The sequence below is a fragment of the Aplysia californica genome, unplaced genomic scaffold, assembly GCF_000002075.1.
Source record: "Aplysia californica isolate F4 #8 unplaced genomic scaffold, AplCal3.0 scaffold00051, whole genome shotgun sequence".
NCBI lineage: Eukaryota > Metazoa > Mollusca > Gastropoda > Aplysiida > Aplysiidae > Aplysia > Aplysia californica.
The window spans coordinates 1606703-1632455 of record NW_004797321.1 but is presented as its reverse complement, the minus strand read 5'-3'; the positions used below and the strand labels follow the sequence as shown (position 1 = coordinate 1632455).

Below are 25753 nucleotides of genomic sequence, written 5' to 3'. Positions count from 1 at the left end.
ATGCATTTTTATTCATTCAAATCTAACTTTTGAGCGTTCAAAAATGTTTCTTGGGTGCAGTTTTGCGTAAAATTATTCACAGTTTTTAACAAATTAAATAAGTTTTCGCTCCTCGTGATCTATTTTCCCCTTGGCTGCCCTAGTTCGGGAATTCGTGTTCGGACTCGTCCTCCTGCCCAATGTTCGATCTCCGACTCAGACCCCACGAATTCGTCGAATTCCGAATCTCGACTTGACTTCGCCCATGCTTAGTACGAAACTACACACATGAAAGTGATACACACACTAGGCTACACACAGACGCTCGCGAAGACAATTGTAATGTAACTGTCACTCTCCGTTTTCGACTAGAGCCCACAAAGAACTTCACATTTTGACACGTGTAATTTTTGTAGTAAAATTTCTTAAGATTCCACCAGATCTTGCGCCTCTCGTAAGTAGATTTTTTCAACAAGATTTCTGATGAAGTGTCAGAAGTCTGTCCCCCACCCCACCACCAGCAGCTGTTTCAGTTTGTTGAACTGTTTTGAGTTTGGTAAAAAGAACAGTTTATAGATCTAGAAATCTAGATCTAGATCTAGTACTTGGTTTGTTTGGGTTTTAGATCTATTATTATGAATGACTTTTTAGTTTAGAGGCCTTTTAGTTTAGTGGGGCAACAGACAGGGTGGTTTTACAGTTGGAAAGTGGCTATTCTCACCCGCCCGGAAGTTCTCGCAAGATCAACTCCTCCCCTCTTCTCTCTCTCTCTGTCTCTTTCTGAATACTGTCTATCGGTGTGGACGATCAAATTGATCAAAACAAAGTTAAAAATGATGTTAAAAAACAAAAGTAAATTAATTTGGTTGTCTACAAAGATGCTACGGCTATTTAACTTTTCGAATCGAGCCGAACTACGCGGGTAGCCATTTTGTTTTTCCCGGAAATTCTCGCGCTACTCCTCTCTCTCTTTCTCTCTCTCTCTCTCTCCACTGCCCACAGACAAAATTGTACGCTTTTAGTAGGCTACAGTTGTAATGGAACGTTTGTTCACGGCACCGAATTCTACAATTTTTCTGTTATCACAGTGTAGAATTCTGTGGTTTAGGGTGAACGCGCACCGGGTGAGAATATCCACAAGACTCGCCTGCACTATTCTCACTCCGGGTGAGAATAGAGGTGGCCTTACAGTTGAGTAGACCTATTGATGGCTATTTGAAAGAGGCATAGAGACAGTGTACTAATAGTAGATCTAGACTTCTATATCTAGAATCTAGATCTAGATTCTAGATCTAGAATTCTATAGAGGCTACTGAAGTTTTTGGTTTTTTGGCCGTGATAATTATAGGCCTTCTCTAAATTTGACCATTAAAATCACCGCAAACCAACCAAGGATCCCCCAACCTATGTTATAATCTTACTGTTGAGTGAGGATGCGCTACCAACAAATGCTATGAAATATTATATTCTTTGTCCTTTTTACACTTCCAGGTACAACTCGTTGCTGTTTGGCTGAAATTGCATAAAAAACCCTTTCTCCTGGTGAGGATGGCCTCTAGAACAGGGTTAATACCTGCGACTGGTGCGACGAAGGATGGCAGAAATAAAGCAGATGTGGCCTCCAGCAAACCCTTTCGGCGATCAGTGGTACCTGGGGCAAGCCAAACTCATCAAGCGAGGACCAAGTTTCAGCGTCCTCCTTCCCAGGCCAGGTCGCAGGCAGCAACCTCTGGCAAAGACATCAAGGTCGCGGGTGCTGCCCGTAACCGCTTTTCTGTTGCGCAGAACACAAGCTCCAAAGATGCTAGTCACCGTGTAGGAGGCAAAGCGCTGTCACGGCCATCGGCATACAATGGGAAGGCTTTAGCTTCAAAAGAGGTATGACGACCTGCTGTTGGGGGAAAATAAGTCCTGAAGTCGCAGAAAAATGGGGGATGGGGGGAATGAATTTTTTTTCTTTTGTTTTAGTAAAGTTTTAACTCACTTCAGACGGCTCACACATTAGTTGCGTGACCCCTGCCGCGACGCTCGCAACGGGTCTCACAAGCCCTGCGTGACCAACTTTGGAATTTTTTTTTCGCTCTACAAATCATGCACGGATCGTGAGACCCACCTCGTACCCTTGTTTGGCCAAGCCTGAGCTACTTAGACTTCGTTTCGTATCTCTGGGGCCGGTAGTTTTTAAGTTATTGAAGGTGAAGGACAGTGACCCCAACTGGGGTTGAACTGACCGGAACTCGCGCTTTGTTTTTTTCTATACAGCTCATAGTAATCCGACAGTCGCGTCGTAGTAACGGTCGAAGAAGTCGCATGAACAAGAATCACATAATTTCGCCGTTTTCTATACTTCTGTACGTTTTACTAGTTCTAGTGTCTCAGAATATGATGTGTCTAATAGTTAGGATCCTGGATATGTACCCGAACACGGCCCGAGTCGTAGTTCTAGGGCTAGATCTAGCACTAGTACCGGTGTTGTTTTTCGCGCAACGAAATCACAACGTCGTGCCGTACATCTGTCTCATATATGTAATTCAGTGTATGGGTCTGAATCAATGCACAGACCAGCTTTTATATTTTCACCAAACACTCGCACATGTATGCAAATCAAACCAGAACACTTTGAACTTTTATTTTTGTTGTTGTAGTGAATTTCATTCTACTTGTCACGTCTCTGGAAATTTTTCGGAAAATCAAATTCATTCAAATTTTTAAAAAATCATACAAATTAAAGTATTAGACTTAGACAACTTTAGTTTTTTGTATTAGATTAAGCTTGAATGTTACTTTACTGTGTCAAAAAATAATTACAATAGGGTAATTCTGAGAGTTGTGGTGATTTATTGAAATACCCCCAAAAACGCCAGTCAGTCTTCAACGCTTGTGACTGGTGAAAGGGCCCAGTCGCAAGTGAGTTAAGGTGCTCGCAACAGCATTAAAAGGTCATATAAAAGCGCCGGAAATGATTTAAAATACATGCCTTGGAATTGTGTACTGAAACTGACGATAGTAGTTAGTTAGAAATTATGTACAGTTGGGCACAGATAACCGAACATGTCGGGGATTGTGTGTTCCGACACATGATCCATAAGTCGGGTTAACGAAAAATTAAAGAAATAGGCCAATGACTGCCATCTTGATCCTTCTTGTGCTCTTTGAGTGTGGGTTTTTTAATTTTTTTATTTTGATAACTGGGCAGCTAGCATGAGTTGAGAGTCTACTGAAAGGTAACCTTTGCTTTTTTTGTTTCTACTTATGTACAGCAGGTTTCAAAGTCAAGTGTCTCTGGTGAAAGATTTGACCGTCGCAGCACCCCGGGACGTTTTACAGGCACCAAGACCAAGGACCAGAAGTGTCCGGTCAAGCAGCAGCCGCCATGCACACCTGGAAGACCTGTCTTAACACCAGGTACTGTTACAATTTCCTCTGAATTCATTGGATCTTCAGATCATCAGCATCATCCTGTGTCTTGCTGACTGGTGTGGGCGATCATGGACCTCTACTTCACTCTGTCTTACGTTACAGTAATTGGGTCTGTCGTTCTTGCTGTTCCCAGCCATGTTGTCAACCAGTCCAGTATCTTTTCCCTCTGTCTGCCTCTGCTCTCTTTACATCAAACTTGCCTGTTGGTACAATATTCTCGAAAGCTTGTTCTTTCCACATTGGGTTTGCTATGAACTTTGCCTGTCGCTTTCGTATATTCGTCATAAGCTGTCGCCTGCAGTTTACTTAACCAAGACTTGTTCCTTTGTGTTTCTTGCTGTTCATGGGATACGCAGCATGCGTCTTATGAACCACTACTCTGTCACCTCAATTGTTCTTAGAGATATGAGCATTAACTATTGATTCTTCAGCGATTTTTACCAGTTAAGATTCAAACCGTATGCATCTTGTTTATCAAAGTGGATATCCACTATTGGGCGTTCAAAGAGGAGAATCATTATTGATTCTACAGATATTTTAGCTTTCTGGAGTTAAAATGTGTACATAGCATCCCTTTAAGTAACTCTAAGGAAATGATGTAAAATGTAAAATTGTCAGTCTTCATTAGTCGATGTGCAGTTTCTACATGGTGTTGTTGTAAGTGTTAGTTTAAAAAGATGGCTCCTGTTTAAGAAATAATTTATTGTTTGTTTGTTTTGTTTTTGCCCTGCCGGTATATGACCAATGTCTTATCAATGGATTTGTCTATTGAAAATCAAGCTCAATATTTGTTTTTCTTGCAGCGAAAAAATCGTCCAAAAAAAGCATTTTGAAGAAAACTATCAAGTCGGAAGACCCTGAGCAGGTAAGTTTCAAATACAGTCAAACCTGCCCTGACGGCCACTTGTCCAAGACAATCATCTGTACAAATGACCACTTCCCACTTCCCACTTCCCTGTCTGTGGTTTTTGAATATTATAATGGCTCTGTCTAAGGCATCCACCTGAGACAGCTGCTGTTCTCCTCGCTTATGTGGGTAACCGTCTTGGACAATTTTTGACTGTATGTTCTTGTCCTTATTCGACCCATGATAATGTTTTTGAAAGAATTTGATTGAGTCATTTAAGAAATCCAGCAAGATTTCTGGATATGATTTGACTAGAATTGATGAAATGTACGAGGTCACAAGTATAAAAAAGAAAGACAGCATTATAAACAACCCATCACACCCCATTTCCACACAAATTGTAAGATCACTCAGCGGTAGATATACCTCTAAACACAAATAAAGATACAGAATTTTCCTACCATCTAGTATAAAAGGCTACTGTCAGAATAAACATCAATGTGTATTGCTTTTTCAAGTATGTATCTATACAACTCTATAGGTCTTGTAATTAAATTACTGTATGTGGTTGAATTATGAATGATGCATCTGATGTGATATAGTATAGCATGTACATAAATGTCAGCTTTACTTTCTTTTCATATTGAATTTTAATGAGAGTAATATATAATTCTATTTTTATGTATACCTGCGTGTGTTTTTACAGTCCTGTACAGCCAAGGAAAATTTCCCTCTGGGACAGTAGAATATTATCTTATCTTATCTTACCTTACCTTATCTTATCTTTCTTCTTAGTGGGTCTGCAAGAGGTCTTAAATTTTGGATTTTGGACCAAGGCAATGCAACATTAAGCCCCACCCACTCACCTGTCACATGTGACCCTGGCTGTATTTGTCTGTTGGCACACCACTCCTGGCCCCAAATGGCCTCCGTTTTTCTCGCTCTGTTTTTGAAGTATTCCATGGAGAATGAAACTGCAGTGACACTCGTAATGTGGGGATTATGGCCTGCTGAAAAATTGTAAACAGTGAATAGATAGAGCTGTTTTTCTTTTTCTTTTTTCTTTTTTTTTGTTAAAGGAAAATTGCCTTAACAAACAAAAAATGGTTCTATTGCTGGTTAGAATTGTTTTCGGCATGTCATCATCTCCGTGTTATATGTGTGTGTCAGTACAGTTCCACTTTCCAATGAATGGCTGATTTATTTCCTTCTTTCACTGTATTGAATCAATCAGGAGTAAGGGCTCTTTTTGAGCTAACTGCTTCTCTTTTTGTTTCTCTCTCCTTCCAGAGACGTCCTATTTGCTTATTGTGTTATAACTGTCCTTTTTTTTTCTTTTCTTTGTTTTTTTTTTTCCTCTCCAGAAAGTTTCTCTGTGTATGGAACACACGGATGGCCGTCACGTGACTTTCAAGTCAAAGGCAACGCAGCAAGCCAGCTTAAGGTACTTTGACGTGGGAAAACGTTTTGATGATCTTTGACATATATGTTGTCCCAAGTCTGAGATTTTGATATTTACCAGTGAGCTAGCAGGGTGGGAATTGACATCACTCGGTTGTCTCTTGGAATGGCTTTGTATAGGACTAACAGAAGTAGAGTGTTGCCAGTGCCGTGAAACTCTTACTTAAACTACACTAAAAAAAAAGGTTGTCAGTTCGATTCTCTCTCAGAGAAGATGCTGTAAAACTCTTAATATGGCATGTTTGTGAAATTGTTCTGTATTGGTGTAATATTGTGTATTTATGATGGTTCATGTATTTATAATTTTATATATATTTATCACATGTATGTATTTATCATTATATTTATGTATGTACGTTTGCCATTGTAACTTCCCTACAGGGATCAATAAAAAATGTGTAATTTATTTGGTCGCTTTTAAGGACAAGCGGGCTAACCCAGATTTCGGGGGCTTTCAGAAATCTTAATCTACACTAAAAGTGGGCATTGCCCTACCTATAGATAAAGTTTGGTTTCATTGGCATACTGTGTATTTTTGTTTGGTTATAGAGAAAACTCTCCTTGTCTTTTAAAGAAGCTGAACAAGGGGCAAAAACTTTACCTTCGATTTTCTCAAAACAACATTTTTTGGGATAGCACCCTTGTGCTTAAAAGCAACCATTTATGTAGTTTATTATTTATTACAAGAACTTTACAAAATAGTATGAGGGCCATTCTAGGTAAAATCATTAAATGGAACTGCAAAGAAATCAAATATGCATAACTCAAGGGTAATGACTTAATGAAAAAAAAATCTTAGCGTTGACAGAGACTCTCTTTTTTTATATGTGTCACGTGCCCGTTCAGCTGGCTCACAGCATCACATGATGGTTTACAGTTATAACAGAAATCATCTACTAGACCTTACCTAATCCATTTGATCTATAATGAATCAAACTGGTTGTTTACATGGAGCTGATTAATTAATTTTTTAATATATTTTTTTTTTAGTTAGAGGAAAGTTGCTTCAACGAAATTTAAAAAAATGGTTCTATCACTGGTTGTATACCCGGCTTGGGTCATTCATTAATTCCTACTCAGTTTGGTGTTACTTTCATTCAAATAGGTTCATTAAGTATTAAAGAGCTGAGTTATTTAATAAGGAAGTTTGTGGTGCAGGAAACTTGGATGATTGATAAAACTGGCTGCTTACAAAGGAGGGACAGGCTTACGTATAGGAAAAGTCAATTTCTTATGTACTTGCCTTTCCCCAGCTCTAAAAATATTTTATATGCAAAAAATTGCAAGATCTGTTTTCCATAGTTGATCCCAACGGAATTCTGAATTTTAAATGGCCTTTATGAGACGTTGTAAAATTTTTAATGTTATTTAAAAAGTTGTTTTAAATTAATTTATATTCATAAAATTTTTAGCATTTTAGTAGAAGTGTTGACCAGAATCAGGCTGTGCAGTGTGCTGTTGCGAACAGAACCGACCTTTTTTCGCAGGCTCATATGACCTTATGCAGTTGCGAGCGCCGTAAAACTCGTACTAAAATTAAACTAACTTTCCCCAGGTCCAAACTGAATGCGTGGCTGGAGGCCAAAGGGAAAACTCCAAGCCGCTGTCGTCACCTCATGTGTTTTGACGCCGAGATGTCGGCGAGGAAGAAGGAGGACAGGCTGGTGGATCGGAAGATCACGTCGAATCTGTTGTCTGGTCAGGTCTGTGGATTTCCTTTCCCTCTCTGTCTCTGTGTCCCTCCCTCTCTCTCTCTATCTCTGTCTTTCTGTCCGTCAGTCTCTCTCTCTCTGTCTGTCTCTCTCTCTCTAAAGAGGACACGCTGGTGGATCGGAAGATCACGTCAAAACTTTTGTCTGGTCAGGTCTATAGATTTCCTGTCTTTGTGTCTCTCTCTCTGCCTGGCTGTCCCTTTGTCTCTCTCTCTCTCTCTCTTTCTCTCTGTCTCTCTGTCTCTCTCTCTCTCTCTCTCTCTCTCTCTCTCTCTCTCTCTCTCTCTTTCTCTCTGTCTCTGTCTCTGTCTCTCTCTCTCTAAAGAGTTCAAGCTAATGGATTGGAGGATCACATCTAACCTGTTGTCTGGTAATTATTTTCGCAAAGACGAATTTGCTGCCCTGGGTAAATACATGTAATATGTATACCCCTCAACAACACACAAACAGTTTCTCTCTCTCTCTCTCCCTCCGTCTCTCGCTCTCTCTCTCTCACTCCCACACACAAACACACACACACACAGAAACTTGCCCACGAATAGTCACTTTAATTAACTTTGAAAACATTGTTATTCTTGCACGCCAGACATTGACTGAGCAGCTCATATTCATATAATATATACTAGCTGGGTACCAAGTTCGATGAACAGAGTAAAAAAAATCGATCGTCAAGTCATTGTGGGGGCAGTGCGCTCTGCATGTGAGCGGAAGCCTCACTTGTTTACTACGGTGCCTTAGAAGACGAACTTTCCCAAGATTAGATCTAAACGAAATTAATGAAAAACTAAAAATTAAACTACAGTGACTTCGGACTGTGCACCCTTTAAATGATTCTGAACTACCTGTATTTTTTTCAAATTCAAAAGTTAAGTGATTTGAAAATTTTAGGCGACCAAAGTGACGAACTTTCACCAGTATAATGTATGAAGGTACGAATACATATTTCATACCTGTTCTTTCTTTTTTTCTTTAAAAAAAAAATTGTTTTCATCTCTCACACCCACATGAAAAAGTTGGTAAAAATTTCTGTTTTTTTAAATGTTCTTTCAGGCAGAAGTGTTGGAGAGAGAAGTGAGGAAGAACTTGTTCAACACCGCAAAGACTGCAGCCTCTCCAGTGGAGGCAAAGCCAAACCTTCAAAAAGAAAATCTGGAACCAGAATCTCTGTCCGATGAAAAAGATACCTCAGATTTTGCAGGTAGAAATGTTAATCATGCTGGAGTCTGCTTAACACTTTGCCATCACATGGCTCATATAGTAAAAACCCTTGCCATCACAAGCATTTTGGGGGAAATCTAAAGAAACTGGGTGGTAAACATCGCCGATCGGCATTGTGTGATGGGAGCGGAACTTCAGTGCTCTTGCCGATCAGTGAGATGTGACGACAGAGTGTTAATCTGGATGCGGTTAATCCAAAAAACAGTGGTAAACTGAAAGGAAATAAAAGCCCCACTTGTTTTTTCTTGTCTTTCTATTTGAGCAGCCTCTCTGAAACTAAACACTGGACTAAGCTGATTGTTTTATTTCCAGATGCATTGTTTTCTGTTCATAAAAGATTTCTCATGGATATTTGAATAATAATATTAATAATGATAATGACAACTTTGTTGTTTTGTTTTCAGATGCATTGTTTTCTGTTCATAAAAGATTTTCTTAATGTTACTTGAATAATAACAAGACAGATGAACCAGCTATAACGGCCACTTATCACAAGAGTGACAAAATACGATGCAGTTTCGTGAGATGCCTTCTGTATAAATTGATCAATCATCTTGTCAGCTTCCTAACTTTTCTTCAGTGTTGTCGGCAGATACATAAAGAAGGCCGCTTTTTAAAATGTTTTTCTGTTTAGACGAAATGATACTCATAATGTACTTATATTGTAGATTTTATATGCTTTCATCGGCATTTGTGCTCATATGACGTTATGCAGTCGGTGAAAATGATGTAGGTTTAACGCCCCTATCAACACTATGAGGTTATTTAAAAGGCGGGACCTCTGAGTTTAACATCCATCTCTGAAAGGACCATGCTAAATAAGAAATTCATATAAAGTGTCTTTTCCAAGGATACAACGTTTGACCGAGCTGAGGCTCGAATTCTCTATCTCTAACCCACAATCTCACGATTACGGGTCCTGTAGCCTAACCACTAGGCCACCGACGCCACTCTTATGCAGTTGCGGGCGCCGTATAAAAAAAACAAACAAACAAAAAACAAAAAAGCCCCCCCCCCACCCCCCACATCTTCCAGGCTTATTAATGCATGAAGTAATATTTCAAATATTTAAAGGATCTGCAATGTCTGTGTTTTGGCTGTTTATGTAGATAGTAGATAGCGTATTTTTAGACATGTTTTGCGACAGTGTTCAAGTGGACAGACGTTTATGTATGTTTAAATCTGTCAGATTTTTCTTGCTGTCAATCTCCCGGATTCATTTTAGTTCCTTTACTAAATTTGTTTCTCTGTTCATCCGTGAAACATTTAGCTGTAATCGGCTTTAGACCGGCGTCTGTGGTGTAGCGGTCAGGTAAGGTGCTTCACTGTCGCATACAGGGGACCCGAATGAGGAGGATTTTTATCAAGTCTCTCAGTCTTTCTGCTGGGATGTTGTATATATCCTTGTCAGCCCATGTTGGCACAGACAGGCAGATAGGATGCCTTCGTGTTAAATGATCTAAATTGTGTCGATGGGGGCGTGAAAATGCCTCCATTTTATTTTATGTTTAGTCTCTCAGTTGAATGTTGTTATGCCAAAGGGGGTACATTTCTCATTAATTGCACTGTAGAATTGTAAGTGGGCTGATTCATCAATGTCACGCTCATAATTGTGCCTGAACTACAACAGGTAACTGCTGCTTTTTCTTTCCTAATCCTTACTATTGTCATTTTTTCCTCTACTTCTTTTGTATGTTTGTCACACTCTTGTGACCCACTATTTCCGGGGTGCCTTGATAGTCGAAGCAGACTTTGTGGTGTTGAAGCTAGAGAGGTGAGCAGAGTAAGTCTGATTCCCTGTAAGGACTTCTCTGTTGACATACACCCCTTGGCGCTCATATGACCTTATGCAGTTGCGAGCGTCGTAAAACCTCTACTAAAACTAAATAAAGTAAATTAATCAGGGTTCCTGCTGCCTCCTTGATTTCAAGGAGTCCTTGAAAACTCCTTGAATTTGCATTCAAGGAAAAATCTCCTTGAAAACTCCTTGAATTTGAGGAGTCTCCTTGGAAACTTCTTGAATTTCTCCGGATCGGACATGAACTAAATTTTTGCCGGAAAATCGAAACTATGATTCCTTTTAGACAAGTGTAGGCCTATTGGAAACAGGCTTTCAGCATGAATTTCTTGACCAAATCTCCTGGGATTAAAAAAAATTCTCCTTGAAACCACCTTGAATATTCCTTGAATTTGGTGGGGTGTTCATGGCAGGAACCCTGACTAATGTTATGATTGTTTGTCTCTCCACAGAGGCTAAGGAGACGGACACGACCATGGAGGAGTACGAGGAGATCATGCTGTCTCAGGAGAAGATTGACGAGATTCACGGCAACTTGAAGACCATGCTGGACGAGTGTCTGACGCTGTTCCAGGGAGTGAGTCGCTGGCTGTCGCTTCTTTCCATCTGCTTTATAGATATATACTATCGTTTTATCACACTGCCTCGCGATTAATACAGGGTGTATACTTTGACTTATTTTGGAACTAAGATAATAATAGATAGCACTGGTATAGGTCAAATCCCCGCTTAACCGCAAGCTCTATGCGCTTCACAATCTATACTATTATTAATATTAATATAACTTATTTGTGTTGCAAGTGCCGTGAAACTCTTGTATTATGAAATTTAAAATCTTTAGTATGACCTCTAAGCTGCAGCGCTGATATGACTTATTTGTGTTGCAAGTGCCATGAAACTCTTGTATTATGAAATAAAAAAATTTCTCGTATCACCTCTAATCTTCAGCACTGATATGACCCATTTGTGTTGCAAGTTCTGTAAAACTCTATGAAATGAAAAACCTCAGGTATCACCTCTAAGCTTCAGCATCGATATGACCTATTTGTGTTGTTTCATGTGCTGTAAAATTCTTACTAGAACTAACAACTTGTTCCCCCCCCCCCCCCACCCCCCCACCCACAGGGCTGCCCCCTGGAGAACATCCTGCCGTGGCTGGAGAAGATGATCCAGCACATCCCGCAGGCGCAGTCGTTCGCCCCGTTCTACATCACCAAGGCCAAGGTCGTCGAGGCGTTCCCCGAGCAGATGCTGGAGGTGTTGTGTGACGCGGTGCGGCACAACGCTCAGGTAACTAACTAACACTCCCTCAGGCTTATTAGTTTTTGCTGAAATAAGTGGAAATATGAGATGCTCCAAGGATTATTTTATGTTGTTGGTGAACATATTTTTTATTTTTGGCGTGAAATTTTCCAAATAAGTGGACACGTGTGTGTTTTTTCTTTTTCATTCATCATTATCATCATCTTCATCTTCATCATCATCAGTTTCTCCCTCACCCTGGATCAGGGTAAAGGCCACAAATACCTTCTACATTTTCCTATCCTGAGCTAGCCTCTCTGGATATTATCCCATTACTTCCTGTTTTTCTGTACGTCGTTCTCTGTGACTCTTCTCCAGATTATGTGGGATCTTCGTCTTAATATTATTCGTTCAGAGTAGCCAAAATTTGAATAGCTATGTGATCTCTTTGTTCATCAAGTTTTGTGAAGATTGCTGGCATTGATAAACCTGTATATGCACTCATAGAGCATTGTGTTTGGTTCCTCTGTGTTGCATTGATGAGCGGGTGGTTGGCGGGTGCTCTGGTATGGTTTGCTCCTTATATTTCCTATCAAACATCTATCATCCTTATCTCTCTTCCTTTTTTTTGTGTTTGTTACTCTCTTGTAACACATCTAATCTTCATGTATGACCTTATTGTGTTGCAAGTGCTGTATTTGTCTAATTTTGGGCACTTATATGACATTATAAAGACCTATTGCAAATTGCGCAAAACACTTTCTAAAACAAACCTGTATAATGCACTCATAAAGCCTTGTGTTTGGTTCCTGTGTCTAGCATCGATAAACCTGTATAATGCCCTTATAAAACCTTGTGTTTGGTACCTCGGTGTAGCCAAATGCACTCATAAAGACCTATGTTTGGTTTCCTCCGTCCAGCCGGCCGATCTTCTGGCCGCGGAGATGCACAATCTGCTGTCCCCGCTCGTGACGAAAGCCTCCAGTGTGCTGGCCAGCCCAACAAGAACGAGCAGTTACGTCCCTTTGATGTCGCCCCAGCCCAGATTTTTCAACGACACACAGTCGCCGTATCAACAGTCGCCCTATCAAGCGTCGCCGGCCGGGATGATGGGCGGCCCAGCGGGTTGTGGGGAGAAGGAGGAGGAGAGTGACGCCCCCTTGTCGTCAGAGTCCACTCCGGCGGGGCGTAATGAGGAGGCGGGGTCAGGGGTGGGGGAGTGTGGTGGGAGCACGGTCAAGTACAGCATCTCCTCCACCACACCACTGCTCAGGTATGGATGGTTAGATATGATATATGTAGGTAAAACTTTGTTGATGTTCGCAAAGAGAAATTTTTTGTTGCGTCATGATAAATACGTTTCAGCTGATGCACTCGGAAACACATGCACGCGTGCTCACGCACACACACACACACGCACACACACACACACACACACACACACACACACACACACACACTCACACATTCCCCAGTGCTTTTTTGTCGTATCTCCATTTTTAATAACAGTGAGCTTAAGAAGATGTCCAATTTTCAGTTTTTAAAAATAGAGATACTACAAGAAAGCCCTGAGGTCGCGATATATACCCACGAATAGTCATTGGATGGACGTACAAAATGTTATACTCACACGCCTGACAAAAGGCTGAATAGCTTGTATTTGTGATAGAATGAAATAATTTTTGACGCTCTGGCTCTTTCTTTAAAAAATAATAAAACCTTTTTGTTTAGAATTTTTCTTTCATTGGATAGTATGCTCTTATTTGGGCAATTCGTAAGCTCAAATGGGCTCATACCTGACTATTTATTATCCTAATGACCTTGGTTCGAATCTCTTGCAGGGTGTTTTTGAGCTTGGGTTGATTGAAGATTTTCACAGGGGTATAGCTTGGAAGTAGATGTTTGATTGAGGATTCTGCCTCATGAATACCCTCATAATGTTGACCGAGCTGTTTGGCACGATGATATTTGCTGCATGCTGACAAAATGAATTACTTCTCGCAATCCACAGATGGAGGTATATGAAGAAAAATCAACACTAGGGTCAAATTTGTAGAATTTCTATTGATGTCATATTCTTAATTGGTCGCTTTTAAGGACAAGCAGGCTAACCCAGATTTCAGGGATTCCAGAAATCTTGACCTACACCAAAAGTGGGCATTGCCCTACCTCAGACCTGCCACTCATCCCAATTTCATCGGGATATCCCGATTTTTTGCCCCAAATCTCAAGCATCCCGATTTTCCCGATTTCGATCGCCAGTATCCTGATTTTTTGTCGTTGCGTCAGTTGCGTCCGATTCTTCGAAAAAATTAAAAAGTTCTGCAATCTATTTTGCCTGGAAGCACCGATTAGATTTTTCATCGGCAGGAGCTTGGAACGCTACTTTCTGAAGCATCTATGCCGAATCTAGTAGATGACTCACGCACGTTATTTCAACTAAAACCGACGTAGTATCGATTTTGAATTCCGACATGGATACGCTCAAGATGTACTTTCGCTTTTTTATAACCCAGAATTCTCCGACTGTGTCCTGATTACTGTATGTCATGGGCTTAAGAATAATCTATTTGTTGTTCTGCCGTTGGTTTAAAAGCAAGCTTCGTCTTGAGTTCTGGTTTGTCGGGCCCGTTAGTGGAACTTTCAAACGCTCATTCGCAACACGTGACATGACCTCGTACGTGTGAGTAGCGCGTGTGTCGGGGACCGTCGGCTGTCGGGGTCAGCAAAGTTCATTCACACCGGTCGCATTGGTCGGGGTGTTTTTCGAGACTTAACTAGGACGACCGGGGGGAGCGGGTGGGGGTTTATTGTTTTGACACTTGTGCTTAAAGTGCGTGCCGTGATGCAAGTAGAACCTACTAATTGAGGATAAAGGAATAAGAAAAAAGAAATAAATGAACAACCTTGGCGCAATCTTTTTTTCTGGGTGTAGGGGGGGGGTGTGCCTTGAGTGTATTTGCGATGGAAGTCAAACTTTGTTACTGTATGAAAATGCGGGCTTTTTGTGTGGATGATTAGAGTCATGTGTCAGCTATTTTCAAGACTACGAGAGTTTCAGCTGTACTGCAACCTGCGCTCCCCCCCACTCTATCCCACTCCGACTCGAGTAATGCTGTCTTTCAGTTTTCCCTCTATTTAGAGGCCCAAACGTGAAGTTATTCCTGCAAAAGTTTTCAAGTTTTCTCTTGCATATTTTCCTCATAAAAGGGAACCAGGACCCCCCTTCCCCAGTACCCCTTATGACAGATTTGCCGTTGATCCCGATTTTTTTCACCAGACCCTGATTTTTTTACTTTAACATCCTGATTTTTAGATTTCATAGAGTGGCAGGTCTGCCTACCTATAGGAGAAGTTTGGTTTCATTGATGTGTATATTTGATTGGTTATATAGAAAACTCTCCTTGTTTTTTAAAGAAACTGTACTAGGGGCAAAAACTTTATCTTTGATTTTCTCAAAACAGCATTTTTCAGGATAGCCACCTTGTGCTTAAAAGCGACCAACTATAAGTTTTACACGCCTTTTGTTATTTCATACTTATAAATTGCAAGAACTTCACCTCTAAACATGATGTATCTATTTCCATCAGGCTTAAATCCGAGAAGTAACTTATTTTGTCAACACGCTTCTCATATAATTCTGGCGGCAGGATAATTTCAAGTTTGGTACAATTCAGTAAGGAGGTTGGGCTCCCATTGAAAATTTTAGTAGTTCATTTGATTTGTACCGTTGAAATAGTTTAGGAAAAAGTGGTTGTCTTACTCAGGTGGACATCTTGGACAGTATCTGTATTATAAATATGTGAGGCAGAGTGGTGAAATCATGCGCTTGTCAAAATAATGAAAGTAAAGAAACTTACACTTTTCCACGGTTTTGGCAATTTTTAACGAAATTGTGTTTTTCAGCTCAACATCTTTTATATCTATTTAAGAACCCATTTCGGTGTAAATTGTTTTGAAAAACTGATTAAAGGCTTAAAAATGTAAATTTTCAGTTTCCACGGACTCTTAGGCTTTGTAAATAACCTATCTTTGACGGCCATTTTCTCTTAATTTTACACCTGAAACCAGGTGACCCCACGTCATTCAATCGCAAATATCTCGACATGTACTCAAGATAAATGGGTAATTCTTTCTCCGAAAGCAAGGTAAATGAAGCTTTAAGGCAATACCAATAACTCCAAATGGCCAAAAATTGACGAGCGCCTGATTCCAAAGCGCAGTGACACATATAGTAAAAAAGCTAGAGAGTGGGTGGGAAGTGTTCTTTTGTACAGATGATTGTCTTTGACAGGTGCTCATTAGAGAGCACATACTACTGTAACTGAACGAATTTTGATGAAAGTTTTTCCCGATGTCATGTTGATCTTTGATTTTGATTTGTCAGTTGGGGGGATAATATTCTACATTGTGGGTTGCCTTGAGCCTTCTAGGGATTAGGGGCTATATAAGTTCACATTGTTATTATCCATATTATTATTATTACTATTATTTTTATTATTATCATTATTATTATAATTTTATTTTTTTTATTCTCACCATCATTGTTTTAATATTACTGTCATTATTGTTATCATAAATATTATTATTCTTATTATTCTCGTCATCATTATTTTTATTATTATTATTATTCTCATGGTCAATATTTTAAAAGTTATAATTATTATTATTATTATTACTATTAGTAACATTGTCACAATTGTTGATGTTCCCAGTAAAACCCCCGACGCTGCCCTCCTGGCTGTGGTGACTCCGGTCCGCCGGTCCATCCGCCTCTCAGGCCGACGGTCAACGCCTGGCATCCGCCGCGAGGTCAATAGCGTGTCGGATCTCTCGGAGGCGGAGCGCTCTACCATGCTGTTCAAGGTCAACCCGGCTGTAGCAGGGGAGTGAACCTTGCGTCATGGGTCGTCGGTCGGTGTCGCGGGAACTCGACCCTAGTACCCAGCCAGACTCTGGTGCTCGTGTTTATAGATGTATGAAAAAATATTTTTTTTGTCGAGGACCAAATTGGTGTATCATGATTTTTGGTGCTGAAAGATGTTTTTTTTCGATGTTTTAAGTATGTTTTATGTGTCGTTTATTTTTCTGATTTTAAAGTGCGTTTTGCTTGTCTCTTTTTTTTTTGTTGTTTTTTTCTTTTTCTTTTTCATGATTTCGAAGTGAAAGTGTTCTTTGTGTGATGTTTTTCTAATTTCTCATTTCAGTGTGCACTTTGTGTGCCGATTTTCTGATTTTAATGTGCGCTGTAATGTGGTAATGTGTGTTGATTTTCAGAGATCACAAAGTGCATTTTGTTTGTCATTGGGGGTGTGTCAAACAACAAGCACAATCCTCTTTGATAAGTGCAGGACAAAAGCTCCACTCACTTACCTGTTGTTTTTTTACTGCCGGTAAATGTGACACTTTTGTTGTTGTGTCTACAGCTAGCATTTATTAAGTTTCTTCTTCAAAGTTTCCAAAATTATGATGCATGAGTTTGGCTCTGGGCCGATAACGTATAATTGTTAATATCAAAATGTATTTTTTACTTTCTATGTGAAGATTGTCTCAGGCACAAATCACTGAAACTTTCCCTAAGGAAGACATGGAGTGACATCAAGCGACTAGCCCAGGATTGGGAAAGGTGGAAAATGTTTGTTCGTGGCCTAGATCTATATCCTGATCCAGGGTGAGAGAGGCAATGATGATGATTATAAACCCCGTTTCAATTACTTTTGGGTTTTTTTTATGTTCCAAGTGTATGAATTCAAGTTTAGTGACATGGTTTGCTTCCACTTAGAGGGGATAAGTTTGGCGTATTGTTTATGGGTGCTGGGGTATGATGCACTACTTTTTTAAAAGGTGTATGCAGTTAAACAAGAAATATACTATGGACAAATGTAGATTTCTAAAATATTTTGTTCTGTGATAAAATTTTGATAATCGTTCATTACAAAAAAAATATTATGTAGATTTATTAGAATAATATCTTGTGGTTGCACCTGCAAAGTTTCAGCTCTTTTGGATAGAAAACTAAAACTGTAGGCCAAAAATGAACTTTGCAACAAAATCCATAATAGCTGTTGTGACCATTTTCTTGAAATAACATAAAGGTATGGGGGGGGGGGGGTAAAAAAATGTTCGGTGAGTCCCAAAATGTTAGTAGCTTTCAGCAATAAAAGAGGACAATAAACAAGTATATTTTAAAATTTGATCTTTTTCCTACATCCACATGGCATTAATTGTTTTTATTATCGTAATCCATCCTGGGCAAAATGTAATTGTGTAGTCTTTCCATAGATTATAAATTATCTCCTCATATCCGGTGTTTGAGTGTCAGGGTTTCTGTTCATTATTTTCACGAGAACATCTTTTATTCTCAACTTCTGCTTTCTAATTAATCCTGTTTGTGGGTGGTTGACGGGTGCTCTGGTGTGGTTTGCTCCTTCTTTCCTATCAAATACCTATCGTCTTTGTCTCCCCTCCTACTTTTTTGTGTTTGTTACTCTCTTGTAACACCTGTAATCTTTTGCACTTATATGACCTTATTGTGTTGCCAGTGCCGTAAAACTTTTACTAAAACTAAAACTTTATTCTGTTTTAGTTGTGTCTGTTATCCATCTGTCTGTTTCGTAAATTTTCCGGTAGTTTCCCAAAATCAGAGTAATGCCCGTGGAGGCTAGTTCCTCCGTTCCAACATTTCCAGGGAAGATGGAGCTTGGTGTTAGGTTTCTTTTTGCCGTTATTGTGGTGGAAGAAACTTTTATGGTGGGTGGTTGGCGGGTGTTCTGGTGTGGTTTGCTCCTTTTTTCCTTTCAAACATCTATCTTTATCTCTCCTCCTTCTTTTTTGTTTTTGTTACTCTCTTGTAACACCTCTAACCTTCTGGCGCTCATATGACCTTATGCTGTCGCGAGCACCGCAAAACCTCTACTAAATCTAAAACTGTAATCTTCGGCATGTATGACCTTATTGTATTTCAGGTGCCATAAAACACTTATTAAAACTAAACTAAACTTAACTAAAACTTTTAAGATGGAGTAATTTGTGCCTGAGACCATCATTGCAGAATTTTCTGAATCTCTGGCGGAGAGGATGAAGTGTTGATCGCTGTCCGAAGTATGGTTTGGGCTAATTGTCTAGCTTCCTGCGTGCCGTTTCTCAGAATGTCGATTGGCAACATACACTGGATAAGCAGCCCAAGTTTTTAGAATTTTATTTCTTTTCTTCTTTTTTTTCATATCAAAGTGCCTGGTTAAGCTGTCTCTGAATTGAACAATATTCAATTTAGCTTATCTATCATTGTCTTTCACAAAGTCCATTTTTTTCTGTTGGGGAAAGAAAAAGTGGTCAGTCCCACTGTCTTGAGTATGTCATGTATACAATACAAAGACTTATTTTTGCAAAGGCCAGGATTTCAGCAATAAACTCAGAACTACTTAAAATTGGATCCATAATTTGAGAATATCAGATTGGTAAATCTGAAATAAGATGGCTTTCGAACTCATCCGTAAGGTCAAAGGTTCGAATCCCACCCAGTGCTTGATCAATGCTCCTTAAGTATAATTTGTGAATTTGGGATCCAATTTTTAGTGCCACTTATTTCTCACACTTTTGTACCTATTGATTTTCATATTTTAATTTGCTTCTGTTGGGTGGGTTCATTTTGTGTAGAAGTGTGGTAAAATGTGGTATCCACAGAAAAAATGTTACACACTTATTTCAGGGAGGGGGGAAGGGGGGGGAGGTGTCTGTAGGTTTATAATTTTCACATGCTATGTATTCTTCATTTATTTCATGATATGTTGTCATTAGGCCCTGACTCTTCCTGTATCATACTTTATGCTGTAGGCCTATTTGTAAAATATTCTTTGATTACGCTTGTTTATTCGAAGTATTTGCTGAACGAGTTCATTTGATGTTTTGTTTCTGTCTTGGCTTCAGTTATAGTTGACACAAACGTTTGTTTTATAGAGCTAAAGTGTAAGAGGGAGCTGTGGTGTGGATTGCTCCTTCGTTATCATCAAACATCTGTGGTCTTTGTTACGGCTTGTGGTCTATTGACGAGCAATATGCTGAGTGAATCAGTTGACTCGTAGGAAATGAGTGAAAGACCACAGTTGAATCGTTATAGGGCACATTATAGGAAACGAATGAAAGATACAGTTGAATCGTTATAGGGAACGTTATAGGAAACGAGTGAAAGATACAGTTGAATCACAATAGGGAATGTTAATGGGAATGAGTGAAAGATACTGTTGAAATTGTCTCTCCCCCCCCCCCCCCCCGTTTTTGAGGAGAGAAGTGTTTGTTTTTGTCGGGATGACGTCTAACACAGTGACATTATAGTGTAAAAAACACCCAGGGGGGGAAGTGGGAAATGGTTGTTTTTGCATAGGTGGTGATTGTCTTAGACTGGTTGTTGTTAGAGCAGGTTGGACTGTAACTGTAATCTTAGTAATCTTACCATTTTGTTGAAGTGTATGTGTGTTCGACTTTACTTACTTTTATTTTTTCCGGGCCCTGTTACAGTGCAGCCTGTCTATAATGACCTTCGATATAACGACATCCTCTGTATATATAAATACATGGTGCCCAGGTCCTGATTTTTTCCTTATATTCATTAGGGACTTTTGGTTGCCTCTCTATAACGACAACTCTCTATAACAATCTTGTCGGGACCAGAAAAAAACGTTGTTATAGAGAGGCTGCATTGTACGTTACTGTGTAGAGGGGAGAAGCAAACACCTGTTGTTTGGTACTTGTATAGTTTTTATTTAATGTTTCTCTGACTCCCCTCTATCCATCTTTTCCTTGGGCCTGCCTCTCCCTAGCTGTATCCATCTGATCTCTGGTTGTAGTTGCATTCTCTCGCTGGTATACTGTCTGGTGGTAGTCTGAAATGTAAATTAACAGATGTCCAATCTATTTATTGCATATGTAGTTTATTGATCAGTGTACTCCAAGCCTGGAGTGAAGCTGGTAAGAAAGTGCCTGCGGTAAATCCTGCATGTCTGTGTTGTTACTGTATGTGCGTCATTGTGGTGAAATCAGGTGCTCGTCAAAATAATGACATCAAGTTGTCAAGGATCTGGCATTTCTCTGTCTGTTGGGCAGTTTTTTGTGACTTCTTTTGACTCAGCACCTTTTTGTCCATTGAAAAAAAAAAAAATTTCTGTGTGAATTTTACTAAATGTTTAAAATATGTTAATTATGGCACCAAAAAATGTATGTTTGCTTTTTCCATGAACACTCAGTCTTTGGAAGTTACTAAAGTTTGGCTGCCATTTTCTTGCTTATTTTTGCCTCTGACACAAAATGGACCCCACCTCCTTCCATCCCTGTTAATATCTCAACTTCTGTTAGAGACAGATGGGTATTGTTTTTTTAAACCAAAAAACAAGACAAATGAACAAACTTTAAGATGATGCCAATAGCATTATGCCTAAAAATTTACGAGCACCTGATTCTACATGTCGGGGGACACTGTTTGTCTCTGACAGTGTGCATCAAACTGAGTTATAAAATCAAAAGAAAATTGTTTGTCTTTATCCAGTCATAACTATGTAATATTTATACCTCAGTGATGTGTCATTTTTACTCATTGCTTTTTTATCAGTTTTCTGTATATGTGTGTTTTTGCCAAACTCAGAAATTGCCTTTTTAATCGCAATTCGCAATACAGATCTTGTAATGTACAGTGCATGTTTAGATATTTTTCCTCTTACGTGTGGTGTTATGCTCTATACCTGGTTTCATTCGCTAGATCTAGCACCTTGTATTGGCAATTTTCGCAATTTTTAAAGCAGTTTAGGAGATATTAAAATTAAAAGGGGCGCAACTTTGTTGAACCACATGACATTGGGCGACTCCTATCGAAAATTGGAACACTTAGTGTATAGTGTCTTCTTTGAGACAGACAAAAATCAGAAAGAGAGAGAGAGAGAATGTGTGGAATAAGTACAAGTAGACAAAGAGAGAGAGAGAGACCGAGAGAATGTATTGAATAACTTCAAGTAGACAGAGAGAGAGAGACAGACCGAGAGAATGTATTGAATAAATGCAAGTAGACAAAGAAGGAGAGAGAATGTATGGAATAAGTGCAACAACTGTGTTTGTGACGAGTGTTGGACCACATGACTTTGGGCGACTCCTGTCGGGAATTGGAAATGTTCGGGGAAAGTGAAATGGGCAAAATGAAAAACTATTTTAAAATTCTGCTCGCCCAAAAGGTTGTACAGTGTCTATATATATACATGTATATGATATATATGTGAGACAGCGTGGTGGAATCAGGCTCTCGTCAATTTTTGGGCATGTAGAGTTATTGGCATCATCTTAAAGCTTGTTCATTTGTCTTGCTTTCAATGAAAAAATTACTTACCCATCTTCAATAGAAGTGGGGATATTTTGGATTGAAGGAGGTGGGGGAAACCTGATTCAAGAGGTAAAATTAGCGAGAAAATGGCCGCCAAAGCTTGGTAAATTCCAAAGCTGGAGAGTCCATAGAAACTGTATATTTATATTTTTGTGCCTTTAATCGTTTTCGGTGAAATCCCCAAAGGAATGTGTTAATAAATAGACATAAAAGGTGTTGAGTCAAAAAACAAAAATTTGATAAAAATTGCTAAGGATGGAGAAAACTGCTGTTTTCTTCAATTTCATTATTTTGACTAGAGCCTGATTCCACCACGCTGCCTCACATATATATATCAGATGTGGTTGGAGGGCACCACTTGTAAAAGTTCTACATCTGTATTCTCCCTATGCTGCTTGTCTCTTAGTCTTGTGATAGCTTACACCTAGCACTTAATGACTATAATGTTTATTCCATGTAGTTCTCTTAACTCAAACATTCAATTTTAAAATCTTGGAAAGAGGGAGTAGTACATGTAGTTGGATTTTTAAATTAGTTTTAGAAGTTTTGAGGAAAGTTCTTCAATCTTTAATGGAATAAAGTTGTTTTTATGCAAAGCTTTTGTGTTTAACTTTGTTTCTCTTCTGTATTGTATTATAATAATATTGTGTACAATGTATGTGGGTAGCAAAGTGCAGGTTTTTAAAATCATTTTTATAATTTTTTTTGACCCCATGCCGAAGTCTAGACCACCAAAAAAGAGCTCTCCTTCTTGTACAACTGTCTTGATCTATAATCTCTTCTTCCCCTTCTGCCTAGCTGTATTCCATCTACCTTGGGTTGGAATCTTAGTCCTTCCTCCTGATACACGTACTTTTGAAGTCTACAATTTTTCTCTTTCCTTCTCAGTCACAGAGGGTGTGTTGATAAAGAGCAGTACATGTAGAGGTGTGAGGCAGATTAGACACCCACTCTCGGGAGAGTTGGGGTGTGTTAGTGAGGAACATAGCGTCGACCGCACATCGCTGGGTTCTGTCTCCTGTACCTTATGGGGCCACACCTGCTCCCATCCTGTTGTTTTTACCCCTCTAGGAAACGGGGGTTGGTTTGTTGGCGCCAACAACTCGCCAGAGCCGTGTCAGTGGAAACAGGGACCACCACGGTTGGCTGGATTGGGAGAAGCTGTTTGAGACGCGTTGGCATTTCTCAATATTTAAATGAGAGCCATCACCAGCACTTGATCCCCATTGCAAGTGCCGTAAAGCTCTTACTAAAACTAAAAACTAAACTGGAGTTTAATTTTGTGGCTATCTCCTCAGTGTCCGTCCTCTTTGCTCTGTCCTATCGGCGGGAGATGGACCTGACTACATTCAATTCAAGCTCTTGTTTCTTTGGGGAAAAAAATACAAATGAAAAACCAGCTCTTGCAGAGGGCAATATTCTACACCACACGGCCATTCCCAGAAACAGTTTTTGATAAGAACAGACAACAACAAAACACGAGAGAAGCTGACAGAGGGAGGGGAGACAGAGAGAGAGAGACAGAGATACAGAATGCAACTTCACTTACAGAAAGCTGAAAGAGAGAGAGAGAGACTAAAAGAGAGAGACAGACATAAAGAACAGAGACGCATACACACACACAGAGACAAACAGAGGGAGGGAGATATGCAGTCAGGGAAAGATAATGTCTCGAATAAGTACACTTAGGGCATGGTGTCTTATGTGAGACAGACAAAAAATCAAAGAGAGAGAGAGAGAGAGAGAGAATGTGTGGAATAAGTGCAAGTAGACAAAGAGAGAGGAGAGAGAATGACAGTATTAGATAGGTGCAAGTCGACAAAGAAAGACTTGAAAATACATAATTATAGAATAAGTAGAAACGAGACACACACACACACACACAGAGAGAGAGAGAGAGAGAGAGAGGGGAGAGAGAGAAAATGCCATATGGAATAAGTACAATAAGTGTGTTCGTGACGAGTGAGTGATCTCCTCCCCTCCTCTGTATCCCTCCCTCCTCCATCTTGTCACGCCCGGCCGGATGTTCGTCTGCCGCTCAGTCTGGCCCGGACAATAGAGCTCATCTTTTGGTGACGTCACCGTCCACAGGACCACAATTCCGTCTGAGTCTTCACCGGAAGCTTCCAACTACGTATTAAAAGTTAAAGTGATGGGATGTGTTTTTTTTTTCTTTTTTTGTGTTTTTTAAAATACTTTTTCTTTTGTCCTTGTTTTTTTGTAACAGATTGTGGCCCTTTCAGCGCAACTTATATGTAAGAGCCGAAGATTAGACAAGGTCACAAGGTGTTATTTGAGATTGAGAGCAATATTAATATACACAGAACGGAAGGAGGAGAGATAAGGACGATAGAATTAGCAACAATGTAGCAAACCACACCAGAGCACCCGTCAACAGCCCACCTTTCTTCTAAGTCTCGACTCGAAACTTCAAATATAACAACGTGTTTAAGTTAAGAAGACGGTTTGAAAAAGCAGTGTCTGTCTAGTGTTTCATGTCCTTGGGAAAGGCACTTTACACAAATTTTCCTCACTTCACCCATCCATGTGGGAATGTGTACTGAGCAAAAACAGAGAAAGATTTTTTTTTCAGTCTGTTAGTGTCTGAGCGTTTAACCAGCTGCTTGCACTGTATGCTTCCCGGGAAGCTGGGGATGTTTCTGAGTGTTATATGGTCTGCTGAGATAATAATATAGTGTAAAGCTCTTAGAGCTTGCTGTAGAGCGGGGTTATGCGCTATACAAATGCTATTTATTATTAATACTATCTAGTTTTCGGCATACGTGACCTAATTGCCTCGCAAATACTGCAAAAGTATTACTATAACTAATCGCTTTCCAAATTATAACAAACTTGTAGCTTTCCATTTAGCTTCAATACATTTCTTGGCCTACATGTGTGACTATACTGAGAGATGCTGTCTGAAAGGTCCATGCACATGTATGCGTTTGATGCTTTACCCTTACTTTACCTTACTTTATTCCTCCTCTTGTACCTCTAGGACGTCGAGGGGAGAATGAACTCCCTGTCTTTAGCAAGTTGGATGGCTTGGATGGGTGGAATGTTGTATGTTTTCAGGGTATCCTTCACACCCTTGATCCAGGTTTTCTTTGGTGTTCCTCTTGTCTTGTGCCCTGATATTTTTTTTGTAGTATGTTTTACTGGCAAGCTGCTGAGGTGCCAGAGGAAAATGTCTCAGAGACAGGGGGTCAAGGTGTCAGGCACACTGACACATGGTTACTCCAAGTATCTTGTTTGATTTCTGAAAGTGACATACCACCATACCATACCACACCGTACCATAAGATACCATACTGCACCATACCATACCATACCATACCATACCATACCATACCATACCACACCATACCATATCACATCGCATCGCACCACACCACACCACATCACATCACACCATATCATGCCACGTCAGGCCACTACAGTATAACATGTCATACTGTGTCCCTCATTTCACTTCTGTTGCGAAATTTATTTGTCAGCTCTTAGAAAAGAAGAAACACACCGACACATACACACAGACAAACACACACACATACGCACACACATACACTCGTACAGTCACCTACCCCCCTACAAACACACATACACATACACACTCACACATAAACATGCACGCACACACACATGCACACACACACATACACACATACACACACATACACACATACACACATACATACACACACACACACACA

The 25753-nt window shown here is 39.8% G+C and overlaps 1 protein-coding gene across 2 annotated transcripts; it reads left to right on the top strand.

Moving 5' to 3' along the window:
- Window positions 1–257: 257 nt before the first annotated feature.
- LOC101857316 lies at window positions 258–17327 on the top strand. Of its 2 annotated transcripts, none has more exons than XM_035968324.1 (11): window positions 258–433; window positions 1471–1857; window positions 3243–3384; window positions 4203–4264; window positions 5611–5690; window positions 7263–7410; window positions 8470–8617; window positions 10888–11012; window positions 11561–11725; window positions 12598–12950; window positions 16393–17327. In XM_035968324.1, exons 2-11 carry the CDS (start codon window positions 1528–1530, stop codon window positions 16568–16570), a joined length of 1731 nt encoding a protein of 576 aa, XP_035824217.1. In that variant the 5' UTR covers window positions 258–433; window positions 1471–1527; the 3' UTR covers window positions 16571–17327. The 2 variants fall into 2 exon arrangements, with proteins under 2 accessions (XP_035824217.1, XP_005092794.1); XM_005092737.3 differs by having other exon boundaries at window positions 3240–3384.
- The last annotated feature ends 8426 nt before the right edge of the window (window positions 17328–25753 follow it).

What these genes read in the sequence shown, in the direction of transcription:
- LOC101857316 (XM_005092737.3), top strand. Translation starts at nt 1,528, where the DNA reads ATGGCCTCTAGAACAGGGTTAATACCTGCGACTGGTGCGACGAAGGAT. An exon ending in CGGTGCGGCACAACGCTCAG is followed by an intron (nt 11,726 to 12,597) that starts GTAACTAACTAA and finishes TCCTCCGTCCAG; the next exon opens with CCGGCCGATCTTCTGGCCGC. An exon ending in TCCACCACACCACTGCTCAG is followed by an intron (nt 12,951 to 16,392) that starts GTATGGATGGTT and finishes TGATGTTCCCAG; the next exon opens with TAAAACCCCCGACGCTGCCC.